This window comes from Trachemys scripta, chromosome 8, assembly GCF_013100865.1.
Source record: "Trachemys scripta elegans isolate TJP31775 chromosome 8, CAS_Tse_1.0, whole genome shotgun sequence".
In the NCBI taxonomy this organism is placed as follows: Eukaryota; Metazoa; Chordata; order Testudines; family Emydidae; genus Trachemys; species Trachemys scripta.
Window position 1 is genome coordinate 34,558,181 of NC_048305.1, and position 23,230 is coordinate 34,581,410.

At 48.6% G+C, this 23,230-nt stretch overlaps 2 protein-coding genes across 2 annotated transcripts in view; both read right to left on the reverse strand.

Annotated features, from left to right (window-relative positions):
* MZB1 (marginal zone B and B1 cell specific protein) overlaps nucleotides 1-15,986 on the reverse strand; it is a 28,114-nt gene extending 12,128 nt beyond the window's left edge. Inside the window, exon 1 of the mRNA XM_034780222.1 lies at nucleotides 15,838-15,986. The gene's annotated coding sequence lies outside the window, so the exon portion shown is untranslated. The remainder of the gene's footprint in view (nucleotides 1-15,837) is intronic.
* On the reverse strand, nucleotides 4,762-22,249 carry PROB1 (proline rich basic protein 1). The gene is made up of 2 exons (XM_034780219.1): nucleotides 22,067-22,249; nucleotides 4,762-11,771 (listed from the first exon to the last, which is right to left on the reverse strand). Exon 2 carries the CDS (start codon nucleotides 11,558-11,560, stop codon nucleotides 7,010-7,012), a length of 4,551 nt encoding a protein of 1,516 aa, XP_034636110.1. The 5' UTR covers nucleotides 11,561-11,771; nucleotides 22,067-22,249; the 3' UTR covers nucleotides 4,762-7,009.
* Between the last annotated feature and the right edge of the window lie 981 nt (nucleotides 22,250-23,230).

The window sequence follows — 23,230 nt, forward strand, 5'->3', positions numbered from 1 at the left end:
CAGCCCTGCGGTGCTGAATCAATGGGAGTGGTGCCTGATTAAGGCCTGCAGAATCAGACCCCAAGCGTCGCTCAGACAGTCTGCGTCTCCAACAGGTGAGGGATGGGTTCATTGGGGCACCTAACTCCACTAGGCTCTGTGGACAATCACAGCCTCTCCTAACAAATGCTGTTCCATGACACAATGGCCTCAGCTGGGACAACTGAGTGCAGTCCGTAGACTTCGCTGGAGCTGCCTGATTTACACTAGCTGGTGATCTGGCCCCTTGTGTTTCGACTGAAGCAATCAGGCAGCTGGTCAGTGTATCCTGAATTCTGTAACTATCCTCAGGAAATCCAGGTTTTATTAATTCACCAACTGCTGGGGGGTGGATCTGGGCACTAAGCACAAATCCATCATAGCCTCCCCCTGCCCACCTCCAGCTCTTCTGTCCAAACTCCCCCCATGTTCTCACATTTGTATGGCAGTTAGCGCTCTGCTCCCTTCCCTTTAGCTACAAGAAGCTCCCCCCCCCCACCCCGGGCTCACCAACGTGCACTAACACATGGCAGGCACCTTGCTCAGAGCTAAAAGTGCAAGGAAGGGTTAGCCCGGTGGCTGCAGGCCGGCACAATTCCTAGCTGCACTAAGGCAGTTCGGGTCTATCTTTGTGAAATTTCAGTCACCTCCAGGTAAATCAGCAGATCGGAGGAGCAGACTTGCAGTTATATTGCCCGCGGGAAGAAAACCACTTAGAATCTTAAGGCTTGAAAATGGTCCAAGCAAACATAACCCTTCCCTTCCACGAAGCACAGCACACACTTGAGGGCTTGGCTCTACAGCTGGCTCAGATACACAGAGGAAAGGTCAGCCTGGGTCAGAGGGGCACAAATGGAGCAGGTTGCTAGTGAAGGGAAGACAGCAGGTCATTGGCCTCTGTGAAATGAGTTGGCAGGTCTCAGTACATAGATCTGCTGAGCATGGTATAAGAACTCCTATAGAATAGAATACAATAGCCAAGTAAAGCACCAGATGGCACCATTCCTGGCAGTCGCTGCTCTTTCCAGGTGGATGGGTTTTATATTTGCTTAAACCTGGGTCGTCCACCCCCCCAAACCTCCTACCTGCACAGCTTTCAGTGCAGAATCAGGACCTGCATAGCTCTGTGCCTCAGTTTCCCCATCTACAAAATGAAAATAATATGCCACTTAATTACCTTCCGAGGCATTGTGGGGCTTAAGTCATTACTGTTTGTGCAGCCCAACAGAAAGGCAAAGAAATAATAAAAGAAGAAGGAGCGAAGCTCTCAGCACGAGGAAGAGCCTGATCCTGCATATTTTGCCTACTCAAAACACCCTATGGAGTGGAGCAATACAGAAATGCAACAAGTATCGGTTTAGTCTGGGGCTGTTCCAAGCAGTATTGTATTCTATTTCAAGTCTTTCTGGATTGTCTATTAATGATGTTTTCTGTCACAGTCCAGTCCTGCAAACGGAGGTGAGACAGCTTCCAGGACCAGCCCCTTAATGGGGACAGAGGCTGACCTGGGGTAGCAAGTTGACTAGCAAAGTGCCCATGGCCCATGGAAATCCACAGGAAACTTTTCATTGGCTTCCCTGTGCTTTGGATCAGCGCTTCAGTGAATCGGCCTGTACTGTTCAGAAGAATTGCATTCAAGTCGAACACATCAGGAACCTGCATCAACAAACCGCGCCTCCCGTAAGGCGCCTTCCGATACAATTTTACACACATGATTAATATAATGGTTTCAAATCTCACCACTTTTATTGCCCTTTATTGCACTTGTTAGAGAAAGGTTCCTTTAGACCCACGAGCAGATCAGGGTCCAGTCCTATCTCATTGCAGATATAACCTCTGCGTTACAAAGCAAAACAAAGTATTCAACACTAGCTATTTTGTTCAGTGTCTTCATCTTCTCAAATGTATACAGAATTTTCCCAGAACAGGTGAAAGACACAGATATATCAAAGGGAGACAACAAGACATTTTTAGCAGGTCCAACTGAACCTATATTTCCAGCTTGCTGGGCAAAGCATATTCTCTGGAGAGAAGAGAGTCTGGCAGGTCATAGCGTCAAATGTCACTCTCGATGCTTTTTTCTGGCACTGCACGTGATCACATTTAAAAAACAAAACCAGATTAGCACCAGTAGACAACTGATCAACTCTTGCATTTATTAGGAATCCAAATATTGATCACTCCATATCCTGATCCTGCAATCAGACCCACAGACCAGAGCACCTGTGAAGAATCTTGATGTCTGGACTAATGTAACCCTAATTTATGCCCCCTCACCTGCTACGCAAGCAGATCTGATTGTACAAGCAGGGCCTCCAGCAGATGAACCTGTGCTTGCCTTTGGAAAAAGCCTTCTGGTTTTTTTATTCCCCAGATGATGAACCCGTTACACATTTCTTCGCTTTGTTAAAAGCTGACAATGTTCTGCAGTGTGGATCCGACAGTGGATTCACTCCAGGCTAACATACTGTAACTGAGAGCAGGTTGTGGCCCTCAATGTCTGGCCCATTTCTAGATATTTCACTTATATTTGTCAATTAAGGGGGGAATTTTCAAAAGCTCTCTGCATTGGCCTAACCCTGCTCCCTTTGAAATCAATGGGAGTTTTGCCCTGGCTTGAATGGAGAGTGGAGTTAGGCCAGTCAAAACTGAGTGCATTTGAAAATCCTACCCTATATATCTAATGACGAGCCTGCCCCATTGTTATGGGGTCACCTAATGACTGACCATACTGCAGTGCACATGAGGATGGTGGAATGGTTCCTGTGGGAGCCTCTTCAGGGGTAAGTGGCTTTCAGATCCCATCTTTAACTGTTGCATTTAACATAGTTATTGGCTTTTAATTTCCCTGGTTTAAGAGAAAAAAGAAAATATTTGAAAGCCTCTTGAGTAATAAAATCTCATGCTTCAGGGCTGCTGCTGATCACTGATAGGGTCAGGAAGGACACTTCTCTCCAGATCCATCACTGAACATATGATATTATGGGAGGGAAGGGTGCTTCTTTTATTGGATTTAGGGTACTCATAGATCTATGGCTTGCCATAGTGTGGTATGTTGCCCTTTGCTTTGAACAGGTCAGCTTGCCATGGAACCAGCATGTCAGGCGTTCCAGGATGGATGCAATTTAGAAGGCTGATCAAGCTTTTCCCTGGCTGCTAGCCATGATAAACAGCAAAGGGATGAAAAGTTAAGGTGGCTTAGAAGGCTGGCGAGGGTTGTCAAGCTGTGCTTATCTGCAGTGAACTTTCCCGAAAGCTCTGCAGTAGGCACAGAAAGGTGCTATCTATGATACCTGCAAAGGTCTCGTGGGCTCATTTATGTCTCATTTTCCTCCTATAGATTTCCCTAGAGATACTGATCCCCACCTCTCGCCAGGCCATGATGGGCATTCCGCAGAGAAATACAGTTTAATTTACCTGTATACGATTCTCTTGTCCCGCCCTTGCATGAAATCTCATTAGTTCTGACGAGATTCCAGGATGTGACATCACAAATACTGGAGGCTGCATTGCAGCCTGGGTAATCCATGGTATTCATGATGTGGCCAAAAGATGCATTCTGGAATCACCTCAGAGAAGCAGGAAGTACTGCGAGGCTTTCCAAGAGGGCTAGAAAGAATTTGTAAAGGGTTAGTTCTTATTATGAATTTGTCCTGCAGTAGCGCTTAGAAGGCAGGGCCCTGCTGTGTTGGGCACCATTTCTCTGCTGAATGCCTCCCACAGCAGCTTGATAAATAATCACATTTACAGAATGCACTTCATCAGTAGATCTCAAGGCATGTTACAAAGATGAGTCACTATCATAACCCTCAGATAGGGAAACTGAGGCATGCCGCATCTGAGCGACTTGCCCAAGCTCACCCAGTGAATCAGTGGCAGAGAGAGGACCGACACCGGGGCTTTGTTGCCCTATTCACATGCCTATGCTGCATACCCTCAGGGCGAGGGCATAAGGGATCTAAATCGCTGCTTAGCTCAGGTTTCATGCTTGATTTGCAGTTCACCTTTATGCACCACTATTAAATTACCCCTTTCCATTTCACACTCACTATTCAACCTGCATTAACCCTCCTTTCACTTGACCAGACATCAATTCCAAGGAGTCTAGCACGGCTGGATCCACTGCCTCTGGCTCCTGCCCAGCCAGGACGCCCAAGCTACTCCAGGGCTGGCAGCTCTAAAGCATAGCAATGTTGAGCTGTTAGCTAGAGATTCTCATTAAACCAAGTTAAAACCCTGCATGGGGCCCAGCCTACACTCTGGCCTCAGAGAGGCATATCTCCCCTCTAACACTGTCGCCCTTTGCTCTCATTCCACCTCCCCCCACATTGCTTCTGCTCCCTTCTCCCCTGAACCAGCCACATGTTTCTCCCCACCACACACTGCTGAGCAGCCTCACTCTCTGCACCGCAGATAGTCCTTCCCCCTGGGTGACTGGTCCCTGAGGGCTGCTCCTGTTTCCTCTCCTCTTGGGGGGGCAGTGGCTCCTAGGAGAGGCAGCTGGGCTGGTTCTGCCTTGTTTCCAGCCTCTCTAGTTGCTTCCTCGCACTGAGCCTGACACCTGCAGAACAGCTGGAAACCAGCGAGCCCGTGACCAGGGAGCTGTCCGCAAAGCAGCAGCAAGAGCTCTGCACCACCGCCCTGGACTCTGGAGTTCAAACACCCCTGGGGCCCGATCCTGTGAGGTGTGCTCGGACGTACAGTTCTTCACCTGAGCAATGCCCCTGATGTCAGTGGGATTCCTGCGGGGGGCAAAGGCCACTCGCACCGATGAGGGCCGCGGGATTGGGCCTGCAGGCTGGGTCTAGCGCCGAGCTGGAGCATGTGATGTGCTTTCTACACCAGCGGACTGCCTGCATTTTGAATGTGGGCAGAGGCAGGACTTCCCCTGGCCACAGAGTCAAGTTTAGAACTTGTGCAAACACAGTTTCTGTACCCAGGTTACCAGCAGCAGCTCTGATCGTTTACACTGGAAGAAGTTTAATAACTGATTAATTCCCTTCTCACTCTTCCTACTGCTCGCTTATTTTCCACACCTCCAGGGGGTTGGACTGGATCCCTTTGTTCCAGCACTGACCATCTGCTGAGCACTAAGATGCAACTTACTAAATACATCACTAAATAGCCACTGCCTCCCATGCTGACCCATATCATCCTATTGTTTCCTTGTGCCCCCTTGTCTGCCTGCCTGTCTGTCTCCACCTGTTGTCTTTTGTCTTATATTTAGATTGGAAGCTCCTTGGGGCAGGGACTGTCTTTTTGTTGGTGTTTGTACAGCACCTGGGCCATGATTGCGGCTCCCTGACGCTGCCACAATGCACATAAATACATTAATTATCCTAATTGTTATTAACAGAAGTGTTTTGGACATACAGTAATTTTTCTTTTCTATACAGCAAAGGGACAAAAGTGCCAGATTCCTTAATTATTTCTCACTCAGTTCTTTGGGCCAGAACCTCAGCAGGGGAAAACAGGCATCGCTCATATGATTTCAGTGGTACCGAGCTGATTTAAGCCAGCTGAGGATCTGAGCCGGTGTGGGGTGGGGAGGTATGACTACACTGAAGTTACGGGGTATGAGTGCAACTTGAGCTGCAACTTGCAATCTTTTAATCTAGCCTGGGTAATGACTTGCTGGGTTAGCCCATACTGCCATGGCTGTGCTGCTCTCGCACCAGAGCTAGCTAGCTTGAATCTGTCTAGTCGAGCTGCGACCAACCCTACTGCAGTATAGACATACCTGGGGAGTGTGTAGGCCAAAGAAACCAAAGGATTAATGATACCATGAAAAATATGTCAGAACAAATCATTGCAAGCAAAGGCAACGCCAAGCCCACATTGCAACTGTTTGCAGTGTCCAGGTAAGAGCTTAAGCTGGCAGGTAAGAGCCTTAAGAGTTTAAGCAGGACTTACGTGAGGTACCTTCCCTCTGCAGGGCATGCATTTCACCCAGCCAGTCCCCCAAAGCAGCCGGAAACAGCTAAGATTTCCCAAGGGTCTGAGAACCTATTTTTAAAAATGATTATTGACCCTTTTTGCTAATATTGAAAATTCTTGGACAAGTTCCATAACAGCTCTCACAGATTCCCAGGCTGTCACACTGTGACCAGCCAGGCTGCCCTCCTGCAGGGTAGAAAACTTCCCTGAAATAATTTCCCAGCCAGTGACCATTGCCCATAACGCAGCATGCCCTCCCCTTTGCACAGACTCTTTGCTTGACAGAACAAAACAATCCGGGAGGTGGTATGCAGTCCAGCTTTCATGTGTGCAGCCCCTTGAAACAGCGATCTTTACAAATACAAGCTAGGTTGTGTGGGTAATTTCTGTAATGCTGACGAGTGGAAGTTTTGTCTTTCAAAGCGAGAGAGTGGGTTTCTCCTGGACAGTGTCCTACCAACACAGACTAAGCAAAAACCAAAATAAAATGACAATTACCTGGCACAGGGCCCGATCCTGATTCACTTAGTGCTGAGCACACATAACTCTGGTGGCTGGTGTGCTGCACCTCCCAGGATCAGGCCCAGCATTAGAATACTTTGTTCTGTGCATCAAGAAACAGCTCAGCAGTTATGGATGAGAGGCTGCTAGGCTAAATCCTGGTCCCTTTGAAATCAATAGCAAAACTCCCATTGACTTCACAAGCACCAGGATGGTCAGGGCTGGTTACATTTAATTAGTCTGGCTATTGCATTCTGCATTCTCATTAGAAACCAATGAGATGAACAGGAAGTGATGTGCACCGTGCCATCTTCTTGGTGCACTGTTACCTCTGATTTGCTTCGGAAGCCCAAACATCTGGACAAGGGGAGCAAAGTGTAACCAGCGGGGTCAGGCAGTGGGCCTCTCTCCTTTTCCACCACATCTTGGGGACTGGTGTAGGCTTGACTTGTTTTCAAGTACGAATGTTCAGAAATAAATACGCAATATACATTCATTGAGGGAAACCCACTTTTAACCCTCCGTGTGCTGCATGTTCATTTGGGTGAGGGTCTTACATCCGGAACAAGGGCCCTTTCTCTGGCATGGAAGGACTGGAACTTGTAGCTGGGGAGAATAAAGGCTGATTAGGGCTAGGACTTGAATTCATCCCAGTAGGAATATAATATAAACTCTCCATGTAGTTGCAGTCAGTGGCTTGAGTAGCTGGTGGAGCTTCGCCTTTTGGACTAGAGCTGAAGGTTTCAGTTACATTTGTATTTTCTTGACCGGGCTGTTGATTTGGCAGATCGGGATGGACAGATGGCATAGCCACAGGAGGAGGAGGAAACCCTGGGAATCCCGGATATGGTATGTAGGGAGGTCCGTAAACCCCTGGATTCATGACCAATGGGTTAAAAGGAGATGGGTAAAGCCTACTATGTGATGCCAAGGGGACTGGGGGTATCAACACTTCAAGGTACTGGCCTGTCTCTGGGTCATAGAGCATTTTCAGCTGCGGCTGTCTGGGAGGTTCCATGTAGTAGCACTTCCCGCTGTCTGGATCAATGAGCATTTTCCTGTGAGCCTGGGGCTGGGGAGCAAAAGACCTGGTGGGGCTAGGGACACTTCTACTGCCTGGTGAAACACCATTGTTCCTCCTCAAGAAATTGGGTGAGTCGTTGACTCTGTGATGGGGCTGAACATGGCTTGGCCGGTCATTCACGGAGTGGTCTGCGGCTGCCTTGCCTTCTGGCGCTTTCAACTTTGGAGACTCATTGCTTATTGTACTCACAGGTGCTTCCCCGCCTGGCTGGAAGAACACATTGGAACTGATCAAAGTGTGGTCTGGATGGGAGGGCACTAAGGGCTTAGAAGCTGCTTCGGGTTTCTGGGCTTTCATGGGAATTGTTAAATAGTTGGCATTCTCAGCATGGGTGGCTGTGAAATATTGCTCGTTTCCTGCCTGCTGTCTATTCAAGTGATCCCAATTCTCCCTCTGATCTTGGAGTTTTCCAGCTGGTGGTGATGGTGCAGCAGAAGGAACTCCTGGTAGTCTGGTTTCTTCACTGTATTCCTTTGATCTCAAGGAGGCATTGGAATTGGCACACTCTGGAGACATGCGGGTTGCTGGCACAAACACCTGGCTATCCAACGGCCTGGGGGTATCAAACATTTTATTCTGGGCCTTCTGCTGATACGAACTGTTAACAGACTGATTGTTTGCTGGTGTGTTTGTGTGGGATGTTTGGGTACTTGTCACTGTTGGCTTTATGGGCTGTAGATGTCTGTAGCCTTCCTTGGTCTGTTCAGAGACATTGTTTTCTTCTTTTGGACTGACAGAAAAGTCTTGACTGTCACAAGGTGTCAATGAGATGATCTCAGTGGATAAATCCTTCTGAAATGGCCACTCAGGCTCCTTGTGGGCGTGAGCCTCCTGAAAATGACCTGGCCTGGCGGTGTTGCGATTGATGTCAGTGTGGTTCTTGGTGTCCTTAGGAGAGGTTGAAGATTGAAACAGAACAGCTTTGCTTTTTTCTAGCGAGTTGCAATTAGCTTGTGTCGATGAATCTTTCGTAGCTCTTCCATCCGAAGCTGAGTAAGTTGGAGCAGGGAAGTGGTCAGCTTGTGTTCTGTGTGGATGCTTGGAAAGAGAACTGTTGACTTTAATATTAAGCTGGGATTCCATCTGAGGTGCTTTCCTCGTGGCTTTGGAACATGGTGTTACATTTAGCTCACTCCTCTCGTAACACACTGGTTTATTTTCAGGCTTTAGCTGGAGTTCTTCATTCCCAGCTACAACCTTCTTCTTGGACTGAATTTGAGTGATGTGGATGGGAGATTCACCCATTGCAGTGCATTTGTTTTCGGTAAGACTGACAGGTTCATCCACGTGGGGCTTAATGACGGGGTTTAAAGCGGCATTGTGTTGCCGGTCACTCGCTCTCTGATCTGGTATGGAAAGCGCTGACACATCTAAGTTCAACTTCTGCTCCTGGTTTTTTCCATGTGAATGGGTCTTCGTTTGCACATCATCTTTGCGACACACTGAGGTGCAGTGTATAAACAGAGGGGAGGTTGCAGTAGACTCCTTTGTTGATAGGTTTATGCTATCCCCACTGTTGGTTTCTTGGTCTATATTGAAGCTGTCTGAAGATTTAAAGCACAAATTATAGGTGTTCTTAACTAACTTTCTGACGTCCCTGGGCTGATGTATTCGCCCCCTCCCTTTACTCTCTGTCTTCTTGGCCTCTTGAGCACGTGATGCTTCAGGGGGGCTGCTTTTCCCATCGCTGCGTGATCTGCAGGAAGTGGGCAAAATGAGAGAGGAATACTTGGTGCTCTGCACTGCTGCTGGCCTCTTCTCCTCGGCACCTCCCTCCGGAGTCAGCTGCCTGGAGACATTCAGCATCTTCTGCTGCTGCTCGGGTTTGCTCTGTGGGATCAGTTTCATCTCCTGCGTTGTGGACGTGAAGATGTTCCTGGCTGGATCCCTGGGCACCACCAAACTTTTTGGCTTGAAGGAGACCTTCTCCTCTTTCCATGATGCGTGCTTGTTCTTGCTGATTGCTCGCTGCTTCAAACTGGGCCATGGCTTTTGTTCTTTGGAAAACGTTGGGGCAACACCCAAGTCTTTCACCTCAGCTTGCTTGGATTCAAACAGGGCACGAGCTCTCCAGTATTCTTTCCTCTCTCTGGCAACCTGCTTCCTGCAGTTGCCTGAATCCCTGTTCACGCCATCTGCCAAGATGGGGAGTGGCTTGGACTGGGTGGCTTCTTGAGACTTCAGTCTTTCATTCAGCTCGTTGAACGTCTTTTTCAGCTTGCAGACATTTTCCCTTTGCTGCTCGTTCAGCACTACCCCTTTGGTTGGCCGCATGGCATCAGTGCTTTCTTGGCTCATTGACTCAGACCTTTCGCTCATTGAATGACTCTGCAGATCTTCAGCTGAACAGCTGCAGTCAGACTTGGACAGAGAACTTGACTTCCCTTCCGTGAAATCCCCCACGAGGTCTGTACTTACGGAGGATGGTACAGAAGAGGTCGAGCTGCCCTGCATCGATTTCTGCTCCATTCTGATCCTCTGCTCGTACTGCATTTTCTTGGCCAGCACATTTTTCACCAGGCAGGAGGCCATCCTGGTTTTGCTGTACGAGTCGTCTAATGACGCTGTTCTCAGAAACTGTTTGTAGTTTATCCTGAATTCATTGCTGATGGTCCTGCCCTTTGGGCAGGGGTTGTTCCTGGGTGCTGCAAAGGGCTGCTGGTCAGCGCAGTCCCCTGCTCTGAGGAAATTCATCTCATTCCTGTCTCTCTGCTTGAGCTGGATCTGCCGCTTGGGCACGGTCCTCTTTTTGGAGTGGCCCTTTTTGCCGTCGGCGCTTTCCAGCACCACATCAACGCACTCGAACGGGTCCTTCCCGAATGAGTAACTGGGCGGATCTTTTTCTGGGACTTGGCTGGCAGCTGGGAATTGTCTGCTGCCCTTTGCCTGGCTGACCACCTCTGCTTTTCTCAGCTCATTACGCGTTGACCACCTGTTCATTCCATTACTGTCTTCTGACAAGGAATTGGACAAGCTAGACGATGTCCTGTTACTAGAACTGTACATATGTAGGGAACCACCGTGAGGGCACGAGAGGCTCCGGAACGACAGAGCAGTGAGCTTCTGAACTTCATTATCAGCCTCTTCGGAGTCGCTCCCAGCACTGGAGTTGTCAGCGTAATACTGGGGACAGGGGGCCTTGCTAATCACAGGAGCTCTGCTGCCCTTCGTATTGCGCTCTTTGAGGAACATCTCCCTGGGTTTCGGTGCATTGAATCGTAAAGGCGGATCCAAATATTTAGACCCACTGTCTCCAGGCTGCAGCTCTCTTGTGGCTAGCCCCATCCTGCTGCTGTACCCTGGAGCAGAGCTATTCTTAGCAGGGCCCGTGATTGACATCTGAACCTGTTGCTTCTCCTTGGCACTGAGGTAGCCTCTGTATCTGCAAACTTGATTGCTTGCTGCACACTCCCTGCCTGCCTGGGGGCTAAATGTCCTCTCAGCTGTGGTTGTTAAACTCCCCCCTGAAGCCTGGCTTCTATTTAAAGCTGAATGAACTACGGCCATAGAGGCAGCAGCACAAATATCACCAGCCCCTTTGCTGTTTTTATCAGGCAGCTCCCATGTGGCTTTGTCAAAATCACTTGGTGTCCCATGTAGTTGCTCAGCTGGGTCCTCAGAAGTGCCCCTCCAAAAACCTTTCAGGCCAGCCAGGCTCTGTTCAGAAAGGCTCACCGGTGCAGTTTTGTTCTTGCAATGCAGATCGCTTTCATCAGCTGGGTCACCATCAGGCAGCTGGGTTAACAGAGTGTCCCCTTCATCTTCCAGAGATTCCACGCAGTCCTTAAAACTCTCCGCCGCCTCTGAGCACAGAGCAGTGTGGTAAGAAGAAACAGAGGAGTCCGATGTGTCCTTTAGGGAGTCCCCTTGGGACTGGCTAGGTGTGTGGCTGTTCTTTTCTGAAGCAGCTTCGTTGCATTCAGAGTCACTGAAGATCCCCTCCCCACTTAATCCATCAGGCTCAGGGGGCTGCCCTGGCCTAGAGAACTGGACAGTATTTCTTTTCACTGCGGGGATCATTTTTTATTCCCTGCAGCACATGCTAGGTTCAGAGGGGTCCATTTGAAACAATGCAACTCAGGCTCCACTTTATATTTGGTGGAGCTGGTGCTATTTCCCCTGGGACTTGAGAACCTGATCTTCTCCGGGGGCTCGTTTTCCATCCCCGCTGTTTGATACGGTCATAATAAAGAGCAAAACCCTGATCACATGCACATTATAGGTTGCCAGCCTAGGAAAGGAGAAACAAACAGATATCATATGCTAGCAGCACGACCGACAATAACTGGCCAGAGCCAAGGTATCAGTGATTTATTTTTGTTTTCAAGCAACGCAACTGAATGAAAAGTTCAGCTCGACCGTACGTGTTCAGGAAGCAGTTCCGAAATGCAGCCAACTATAAACTATGCTCTAAGAAACAGCTGTGAGATGCAGCCCTAGCAAAATACCAGCATGGTTCTCATGCACTCACTGCTCAGCTGCGAGGTACTGGGGGAGGAAGCACCCTTTCCATAATCTAACAGGTCTCTGCCTAGATGGCCCCTTTAATGTGCGGCGCTTTAGTGGCCGCCCTCCCAAAAACGGCCAGGATGCTGAGAACAATACTAAACATCCATGAATAAATCAGAGCTAAAGATCATAGTATCATAGAAATGCAGGTCTTGACGGGACTTTGAGAGATTGTCTAGTCCAGCCCCCCGCACTGAGGCAGGACCAAGTAAAGTTAGACAATCCTTGACAGATGTTTGTCCAACCTGTTCTGAAAAACCTCCAGTGATGGGGATTCACAACCTTCCTTGGAAGCCTGTTCCAGAGCTTAACTAGCCTTCTGGTTAGTTTTTCCTAATATCTAACCTTAATCTCCCCTGCTGCAGGTCAAGCCCATTACTTCTTGTCCTACCTTCAGTGGTCATGGAGAACCATTGATCACCGTCCTTTTTATAACAGTCCGTAGCATATTTGAAGACTGTTATCCAGTTCCCCCATCAGTCTTCTTTTCTCAGGACTGAACATGCCCAGGTTTTTTATGTTACAAACAAGCATTCACAAAAAAGTTCCCTTTATTATGAGTATTAGATACTCATGTCCAAGGGGTTTGGATGCCCGATTCCCATTAAAATTAACAGGAACCAGGCATCTCTCAACCCCCCTAGACTGTTCTGAAAGCCTTAGCCTCAAAATTCATTCTGTAACAACACAAGCCCCTTAAAGCTGGATCATTTCCAGCTGTACTTTTCAAGTAAATTATTAAAATGTTTTATTAGTGAAAAAATCTGAGCCCTTTGGGGCAGCTCTTGTGCCGTGTAATATCACTGCAGGGTGAAATTTTCCAAAGCACCTAAGTGACTTAGATCCATACCTAGATTTTAAAGCCAAAAGGGATCGTTGTGATCGCCTAGTCTGACCTCCTGCATAACACAGGCCATAGAACTTCCCTGAATTAATTCCTGTTTCAATTCCAGTAGCTGTGGCAGATCTAGCATCAAAATATATTTTGATGTATTGAGGGCTGTACTGGAATTTCATGCTATCGCTTTAAGACTGTGGGGGGCTTTTTAGTCCTGCTGGCAGGCTAGGGGGCTCGGTAAGGAAGCCTCAAAGTGTACAATCAGAGTCAGTCTGAAAAGATTGAGTTTAAGGAAAGGTGGGGTGAGTTGTGCCTCTCTCTGCCTTACAGAGCAGCCTGTTTTCTCTCTCTTGGTTTTTGGGATCAAGTATGTACTCATTCTGAATTTTAAGACAGAAAGTAGTGGTATGTTGCAAGCTTCCAGCAAGAGTATGCATATTTTTTATCTAACTTCGCAGTATGTGTGCCGTGAACATAACACACAGCTTTTAGAGAAAGATCCAGTCTTGATTGAAAGATTTCTAGTGATGGAGAATCCACCACAACTCTCTCCAGAGGATTTAGGCACCTAGGTGCAGATTTTAAAGGGGTTTAGGTGCCTAACTCCCACTGAGAATTAGGGGTCTATAAACCTTTGAGGATCTGGCTGTTAAGTGCCAAAGTACTATTGACTTTTAATGAGATTTAGGCCTTGAAGTGCACAAGGTGCTTTTGAAAAAAACTGAGTATAATTATAATACTAATAATGGTTAATCACAGATAAGCACTTCCATTAATCAACAGGCTGAGTTTCATTTTTGCCTTTCAAAAGAATACCCAGTAGGGGGAAAGACCCTCTCACAAACAAGCAGTGCCATTAGCTGAGCTTTTCTCATTTTCATCCAGGAAATTGATTTTACTGAGTATCAGCACCTTCAGAGGTATGTCCTCCTAATGCTAATCTGTAGCCCGAGGGTTCCCAAGTGCATATTTATTTTGCAACTATCATTGTGGGATTGCACTCAAAACTGCACAGACAGTGAAGAAAGCAATTTCAGTGTGAACGATTGTTATTGATTAATAAGAATGTATTGATACATCTCAGCGTTACAGAGATCTGGCCTCGGCCTGCCAAACCTTACTCGGGTAAGTAGTGGTTGCTCATGCAGGCAGGCCCTTTGGAGTGAATGGCTTGTATGTAAGGATTACTCATCTGAGGACGGATTTTTTATGATCAAGCCAGAGGCAGGATTTACAGAGGCAGGTAGAAACAGGCCCTGTGCTGGGAATGTGACAGATCCCTTTACAAACAGCAGTTCAGAACCAGCTTCTCAGGGAGGGCCTGGATGGTGTTTTAAAATTACAGATGCTTGGCAAACTGGCCCGCCAGGACCACTGCTCTGTCTCTAGAGAGACAGAACGCAGCTATCGATTGTACATGCAGGGAATGTTTCATTTGGAAAGGAGATATTGACTTAATACCTCTGGATTAGCTCATACCCATGACCTCCCCCGACTGCTCAGGCCCAGATCCTTCCTGGCCCTACAGGGTCTGCATGGAGGGCAGGGTCCCAGGAGATCCTGAGTGAGGGCCAGGCAGAATTACAGTCCCCGAGCGCAGGCCAGAGCCCAAAGGAGTGGAGACACCTTGAGAAGAGGCGGCAACAGGGCTCCATCTCCCATTCCCCACTATTTTGTGTCGAGTGGGTACACTGACTGTGTGCAGGGGCATTCTTCTTACTTGAGGCAAAATGCCTCTCACTCAGGGCTTAGAAAAAACAAAAATTATTTTTCATGGGAAATGTTGAAAATTTTTCATTAAAATGGGTTTTTTTTAAACCAGTGAAAGTTTTGTTGGGTTTCCAGCAAAAAATGGAAATCCCCCCCCCCCCCATGTGCGGTTTTTGATACACAATTTTCAGTAAAACATGTTCAGTTTTCAAAAACAAGAATGAGACAATCTCTACCAAAGCCCACAATACTTTTAGCTGATATTTTTTCAATTTCCGGGTTTCTCAATGAAAAACTGGCCAATTTTGAGCAAAATAATTTTTTTTAATGAAAAAATGTTTTAATGAAACAATATCCAGCTGCTCCAAGGGGGCAGTGCCTGTCCCTTGCTGTGGATTTTGCTTACAAGCCACATCAAACCCGCCATTAGTCTGTGTTGCTTCCACTGAAGGCCGGGGGATAGTTTGCCATTGATTTCAAGGGGAGCAGGAGTAGGGCCATTAGTTTTGTAGTCAGGAAAAACTCTCATTGTTTGCAATGGGAACAGGATCGGGCCCTAGGAGAGGCGCATGGGATCTGGCCCTTAGATAGCTCAGAACAGGATAAAAGTTGGACTCAAAGCCTCAATCTGAGCCCTACTGGACGTTGAGGTCATTTGGATCCAGATCCAGGGCTGAACCCTGCAGTTCAAACCCATCTCTAAACCGGAGGGTCACTTTGAGTTGTATTTATTTCCCTTTCTCTAAGAGATGAAGGATAACAGAGCAGCCTTTTTGCAGCTCAGGGCACCCTTGGCAATATTTATAAATACAAGTATTATCACTACGGATCCTTTGGTTTTCTCTCGCTCCCCCAACCAGTAATGGCCTGACAAAAAGCAGGCACTGGGACTCCCCTCCACCCCACCAAAAAAAGCCAGGCAATAGATATGTTTTGCAGCATGCAAGGACAACAGATATAGATGCTTTTGGACCAAGTTCTCAAGTTGAGGGCCCTTGCAGACAACACCCTGCTAGGACCCCCCTCTTTTTTTATATGTGGGGGTCTCTGGCTTATTTTGCCTAGGCACTGACAGAAGGAAATCCACAGTTAAAATCAGTTGCACCAGGATCATTTATTTAATGTGGCTTTTCTGCATCGCTCATTTCAGAGATGCCTTTCTCCCCTCGCCCCTCCCCCCGTCCTCTGAAGACAAAACTCTATTCACAAGTGACTGCTAAATTAAGAAGGTTAAAATTACCTTTGGAAGTACTCAGGGTACTGTGGCAAGTAACGTGTGTTCTTGTGAGCATTTCAGTGTCCAGATGCCAAAGGCTTTACCCAGCTCCCCGAACATCAGTACCATAGTGAAATAAAGCTGAGACTGTTAAGAGTACATCTGACACTGACTTAAACAGTCATATCACAGCAGAGGGATCCAACCTCACCATTCCCAAAGTGGGTGCCAAACTTGTCTCAATGCCAAGAATGTATTCTGTCTCTGCAGAACTTGAAACCAAATCTGCCTTTGGAGCAGACAGCTCCAAGCTCATCCATGTTTAGAAAAAGTTGTGTGAAGAAAGATCTTCTTGATTGGGTTCAAAGCACGTGAATCTGCATCTGAACATCAATGAGACTATGCAGAAGTGTCAGCTTCATAGCTATAAAATCAGATGAACTAGACTGGTCTTACTGGAGATTATGATCTGGGTTGTTGTTGTTTGTTAATATAGATCAGCAAAATAACAGCGGCAGGTGCTGATGCATCAGAGCTGTGCCAGATTTAGAAGTAACTGGAGACTCCTGTTCAATTGAGTTCACATAGGGGACTAAATATAACTCTTAGCAATTAAAAAAAGACGTTACTAGAAATAACTGTCAGGGTGATTAACTCTTCTGTATTCAAACAAACTGCAAATTGTTTGCTTTGCTTGGTCACCGGGTTATTTTAGGTGCAGCCTTTGGGGCCTGACCCTCCAGGGTGCTGAAGTCTATGGGAGTTGACGGAGCTCATCAGTTTGAAGCAGGATCTTCAGAATCAGGGCTACATACTCAGCCAACTCTTACTGGAGGAGTCGCCTCCTGCAGTCAATTCCTTTGCCAGAGACATGCCTGGAGACTGACAGACATGCTAGCTGCAGTGAACTGTATTGTATGGTTGTAGGAAGGGATTTTCAGACATCTGAGCAATTTGGGTTTGAAAATCCCTGTTGTGAAGCATACGTTTGGGGCACCTGGTCCTTATGAGAATGTCCTATAGATTTTAACAAGGAAGGAATTAAGAAGTTTCTATAGAAAGGACTCTCAAACCTACAGAGCTTAATAGCGAATAAGGTCCTTTCCATAGTTTTTTTAAACTGTCCTATAGAATTCTGTAGCAGGGATAGAATTCCCTATTAAAGTCTGTGGGATGGTATGACAAGCACTATAGAAAGTTGATTTTCCTCTATGAAACTCTACAAGAGATGTCCAGAAAGGACAATAAGCTAAAGCAACCAGATCATTATTGACACTATTCTTTTGGTATTTTTCACCCAATCATTATTTTACATCCAAATAGTTGTATTATTTTTTAAGACTAGAGAAACAGATCCTGCAGGAGCTCAATGCACTGAAGGCCTGCAGTGGGTTGGGCCCATGATGCATAATGACAATAGGTTAATAAAGCTAAATGACAGAGAAGCATTATGCCCTTGTCTTGCTCAGCCTAGCAAAGGAGTAAGGCACCTCACAGCTTTGCTCAGCCTACCTGGGTCCAGGGTTTCTGAGACTATGGTGATGAGGGCTATGTAAGCACACGACAGACAGAACGATTGAGCCTGGTGTGGGATGGAACCCCTGCCCTCTACAATTCTCCTGGGTGAGGAAGTGTGAGAGGAGAAGCAGAGCCAAAGCTCCCAACCACTCCCCTGAGAGTGGCTGGTCAGACATAATGAGGGAGTAAGCTGCAGCCTAAGGAACCAGGAAGGGAAATGTGCCTCTGAGGGCTGTCTCTGCAGCATAGGACCTCCCTAGGCTGCTCCTGGGGGTAAGGCGTGGTGTCATTTATGAATCTCACCTTGCTCAGGTCTCAGTCTGAAGGTACAATCTAGCCCACAGTAAACCTGCCATAAATAATAAACACCTATTCTGATTGGCCATCAGTCTCCACTCACAAAACAGCCTTGAGCTGCTGGAATCCTTCTGGCTTCGGAGGACAAGTCAATGAGAGTGTGTGAGCCCATATTACCATCTAGCTTTATCAAAAAGCTGCAGAGCTCTAAACATGGGCGCGCCAGAGCGAGATCTGTAAACCCGGGCTCCAGACGGCAGCCACTTTGAATGCCCCAAACTCACAAAGCCCTCGCTCACTTCTCGAGGTGGTGGGAAGGCACAGATACACCAAGTGTGGCCAGGGAAACAGAGGAAGCGACTAAGCAGAAGGCATATAAAAGGCCCATAAACCACCCGGGGCAGTGCCACACAAGGACGCATGTACAACTAAACGAGTTGGTCGCAGGATCTGTCCATGCAGCTCAGCCCTTTAAAGATCTCCATTATTCTGGGGGCAGCCTGGGGCAGGCAGCTAAGCATAGACAAAGAGAGCCATGCTGGAGTCGAAAGAAAAGACAAGCTTGGAGGAAAACCACAGGCCTAAATCCTATTGATCTCTGCTGCATCCTAGTAAAGAAGACACCTTAAAAAGGCAGCTCTGAGTCTGAGTGCCCTGCACACCCGTTTCCTTAGGTTTCTTTCAGAGTCAATTAACAAGGTGTCCTAGGATCTCAGAGCCCCTTGCAAATGTCCAGTAATTTTTGAGAAGGAGGCCAGACCAGCATCAGTAAGACCCCATCCCAGAGCAAGCCCAAATGCCCTTCAGCACAGGCGGCAAGGCCCATCTGTGCCCTCAGGCTGGGCCGGAGGGGGAGTTTGGGGTCTGCTGAGTCACTGTTGTGCCGAGTGCTCAGGACTTGATGTGGTGCCAAAGAAGCTGTGCTGTGTTAAAACCGATGCCCATCGGCTAGAGGCTGCGATGGACACAGCTGATACTAACTAAACAAGGACATAAAGAAGTGGGCCCGATCCTGCTAAAAGTTGCCTGAGCTTCACTGCGGTGCTGCCTGCGCATGGGAGCTCTGCTGCACACATCTCTTTGTAGCATCAGGGACTGTGTTTTTTGCAGCTGCAGGAAATGCAGCACGGAGTGCGTGAGTGACTCGCCCAGGCTCGCAGAGCGAGTCTGGGGCAGAGCCGCGAGCAGAACCCAGGAGTCCTAGCATCCAGTCCTCTGCCCTAACCACTCGATGACACAGGCAGCAAGGAGTCATGGTGCCAGCCTGCAGGCCTCCTGGGCATGCCAGGTAGGACTGGTGGGCAAACGCTTCCCCCAGTCACACTGATGGAAACGTGGCGTACAGCGTCACATAGGCATTGCCAGCATGGACCAGCCCTGCAGTCCAGCCACTCCATTGCCAGCAGCAGATGCTTCAGAAGAAGGTGCAAGAATCTCCCTAGTGGAAAATTATGGAATAACCTGTCCCTGGGGCAAGTTTTCCCTGACCGTTAGTGCCTCGCTCATGCTAAAGTCTGGGGCTGAGAGCCTCTAGCAATGCTTTCTGCGATCGTGTGTACCTGTGAATGTCCCCGGCCAAATGACCAGAGAGCATACCTCTGACAACTAAGGGATGTTGCTGGAGGTGGGGAGCAGGGAGAGGGACTGGCCTCCAGAAGTTCCAGTCACTGACGAGAGGAGGCAATCAGTGCTGGCCAGCGCTGGAACGTCACCGAGGGAGCCGTCTATCTAACGTGTTGTTCAACGTGTATTACACACAAAAAACGGCTAAAAGAACTTTGACATTACAGCATCCTGCCCTCAGCAATTAGGAAGTTACCCAAGCCTGACCCCTTCTGCTCCTGGCCCCTCCCACATACCCTTGTCCCAGACCCAATCTTCTTCCCAGCCCCCTCAGTTTGTAGTCCTAATCCCAGTCTCCCCTTCACCTCTCTTGCCGCCCTCCCCTCAGCGCTCTGGCCGCCGGGGGCTCGCCGCCCTCCCCCTGGTGCTCTGGCTGCCGGGGAGAGCGGAGAGCCCCGGCCGGGCTCACCACTCTCCCCCCCGGTGCTCTGGCCAGATAGTGCCATTGTGAAGTAGCCTCTTGTTCAGCACAAAGGGTGATTTCATGTCACCATCATTGGGGTGGGGAGAGCTAGGAGCCCAAAAGTGCTACTGAAGGTGACCTTTTATAAACAGCCCTAGAAGAGTTAAGAGCTGAGGCAGCATGGCTCTCACAAGCTTTCAAAGTGGATTGATTGCTTTGTTCAATTCCCGTTCGCCTCTCCAGGATGAATAACATCACACAGAGTGCAGAGGAAGAATGAACGTGGGAGTGGGACAGATTTGGGCTTGGGACATACAGCCTGTTACATCAAAAGGACCCAGCTGGCTCAGCGCTCAATCCTTGATCCCCAGCGTTTGATTTCTGAACTCAGTGCCAGAAAAAGGGAGAGCATTTTAGAATCTGCCCCTTTTCATCGCAAGCCGCTTTGTTCAGCTCTCATGCTGGAGGAACACGAAATACTTGCCCATAAAGATCTCTCCATTGCCCCATCCTTGCTGCATTAGTAGGAGGACAGACCGTCTGTAACTGGGTCAGGTTCTTCTTCTGTAATTATATGTGTGAGCTCATCACAGCTGGCCATCTGTGAGTGCCTGCTTATGTATTAAATAGTCATCAATGTTCCTTTCTCCGGGGTGTTTCAGTAAAGGCTCTCATGACATGTTACAGACATTAATAAAGAAATCCTCACAGTGCTCCAGGAGATAAGGCAGGGACACGCATGCCACTCAACAGAATCCCCTTTGGAGTGGACGTGATAGTTGTTAACAGCATCCACAACACCACAAAGCAGTTTTAGGAATAATGAGCCAGAACCTCGGCTACGGCATTGCTCCCTTCCTGTCCGTGGCGCTACACAGTTGGAGATTTGCCCCCCCCCAAGACTTCAGGTAGCAGACAGGAATTAATCAAGGGGAAAGTTGGCCAGGACACTGTTTGTACAGACCCCACATCACATAAGCATGTGCTTAAGACCTAAGGCCCAGATCCTCAAAGGTACTGGGGAGCCCAAAGCCCTTTGAGCATGTGGGGCTACATCCTTTTCTGAACTGGGCCTGAAGGGCTGGTCTATGCGGGACATTACTGTGCAGCAAGACGGGGTGTGACTCTCCAGTGCACCAGCCTGCCGTGCAGTAACATCCCGTCCGGACACTGCTACAGAGCACTGTGCTGTAGACTCACACCCTGGCTTGCTGCAGAGTAACATCCCATGTAGACACGCCAGAGTGCTGCACAAGGGACCAGCTTTGGGGTTTATATTTCTTCTGAAGGAAAGCAGCACAGTTCCCTCTACCTCCTGCTGGTGCTTTGGTGACTAAGGGTACGTCCATACTGCAAAGTAAACCCATGCTTGAGCCTGGGTTCAAGCCTAATCCCCCTTGAGTCTACACTGCAATTGCACTAATCCAGGGCTCAGACTCAGGGTGCCAGGACCCTGCAGGGCTGGAGGTCCGTGCTTGAGTTAAACTGGGACCCAGGGTTCAAGCTCTATTGCTTTGAAGTGTATACACTGCTCCACTTGACGCTGGTCCCAGGAGTCAGCTGGAAGTATCTCACAATTCCATGGGACAATTTCCTCAGTCCTCTCTAGCCCAACAATCAGGGGCGTCTCTAGCTTTTTTGCTACCCCAAGCACAGCAGGCAGGCTGCCTTCGGCGGCATGCCTGCGGGAGGTCCCCGGTCCCGCGGATTTGGCGGCATGCCTGCGGGAGGTCCGCCGGTCCCGTGGCTTCGGTGTACTCGCCGCCGAATTGCCACCGAATCTGCAGGACCAGCGGACCTCCCACAGGCATGCTGCTGAAGGCTGCCTGACTGCCGCTGTCGCAGGGACTGGCAGGGCACCCCCCGCAGCTTGCTGCCCCAGGCACGCGTTTGGAGCGCTGGTGCCTGGAGCCTCCACTGCCAACAATCTGCAATGCACATTATTGATAACAAAAGCTCCTTCCCACTCTGTGAATGACAGCTGCTCAGGTCAGCATTAACCCATTTTCTGCTGAGCACTGATCGGCAAGCACACTACAGAGAGCCTCTGGGCTTTGCAATGGAGAGTGAAGCCATCAAACCTTTTGCAAAGGGTGCTGCTTCAAACCACCTGTAACATGCAGGGTGGGCAGTAAAGTTTTCCCACAGTGCATCATGGTCTAGGACAAGAAAGGCCATATTTTGGGGGGAGAGCAAGAACGCTAGGGACTCTGGGATATGGTTATTTTGACTCCGCTCTGTGGTCTGCAGTGTGGAGGACAAAGCCCTAGATTCGAGCATAGGGTTAAAATACAGTGTAGTTGCTTAAGCCCCGGTTCGCTAAAGTGGATCAACTGACGCGAAGCCCGCTAGGCCTGGGCTCATGTTGCAGTGGAGACATAGGTGAGGGAAGCGCTCTGTGCACTGACTCACCTGCATGGCCAAGCCTGTCTGCGGTGAACTCTGCAGAATGCCCTTTGCAGCCACGTGTGTTAGACTCAGGGCCCTCTGCACGAAGCCTGTCAGAGAAAGAGGGTGACATTATTGGGCTCTAGATACCCCAGGGTAATGCTGGAGTAACATCACTGAAGTCACTTGTGTAAAGGAGTGGCTGTAGCCCAGCGTGTTCATGGGAAATACAACCACAGTGTGGCAGGGCTGTTTGAACACTCGGACTCTCCCAGTTCTGTGCTGCGCGTGTGCAAAGGAACTCAGGCTCAGCCCCCTCAACAGTGGAAAGACCGCTCAGCTGTCCGGTGTTTGGGTCCAATATTGCTTCCATTAATTTGGGTTCAGAGCCCACTGGTTCCACCCCATATGACAAACAGCTGAATTTAGCCCAGACCAGAAACAGTCGATTAGCCTCAGGATTTCTTTATAGGCTGAGCTCTGGCAGGAACTGCAGCGAAGCAGTGTAGGGTATGTCTACACTACAGCAGCAGAACTACAGAGCTGTAGATGTGCCCCGGTAGCGTCATAGCATAAATGCATCCTACATGGACAGATGGGGTTTTTCTGTCAATATAATCTACTTCTCGGAGCGATGGTAGCTCAGCTGCTAGAAGAATTCTTCTCTCAACTTCCTATATCAACAGTGGGGGGTGAGCTCGCCCTAACTACATCGCACAAGGTATAACATTTTTCACAGCCTGAGCAATGTAGGTAGGTTGATCTAATTTTCAGCTGTAGACCATTCCTTAAGGCTTATGCCATAGTCCTGTTTGAGATGGGATCAGCAAGGCAAGGCCATGGTATAATAAGAAGCCTCCCTGTGTGGTTAGTCATGTGCTTATCCTAATCGGGCTAGAGTAGGAGGCAGGATGAGGGGGCACTGCCTTAAGAAAGTGCTTTGTCCCATGAGAACTCTGCCCTCAGATACGTGCGTAACCCTCATGGGGCTGGACCTTGCTCTCAGTGAGCCTAGCGCACAGCAAAGGAGTCATTCCGGATTTACAAGCGCTCAGACGCTGCTTCCTCAGTAGGAGATTCACACTTGCCACTGATGGCCAAACTGTCTCCCCCACGGAAATGAGACTGCTCTGGAACTATCACCCATGGGAAAAACAGAAGTAAAATGTCTACTTCCCTCAGCTTTAC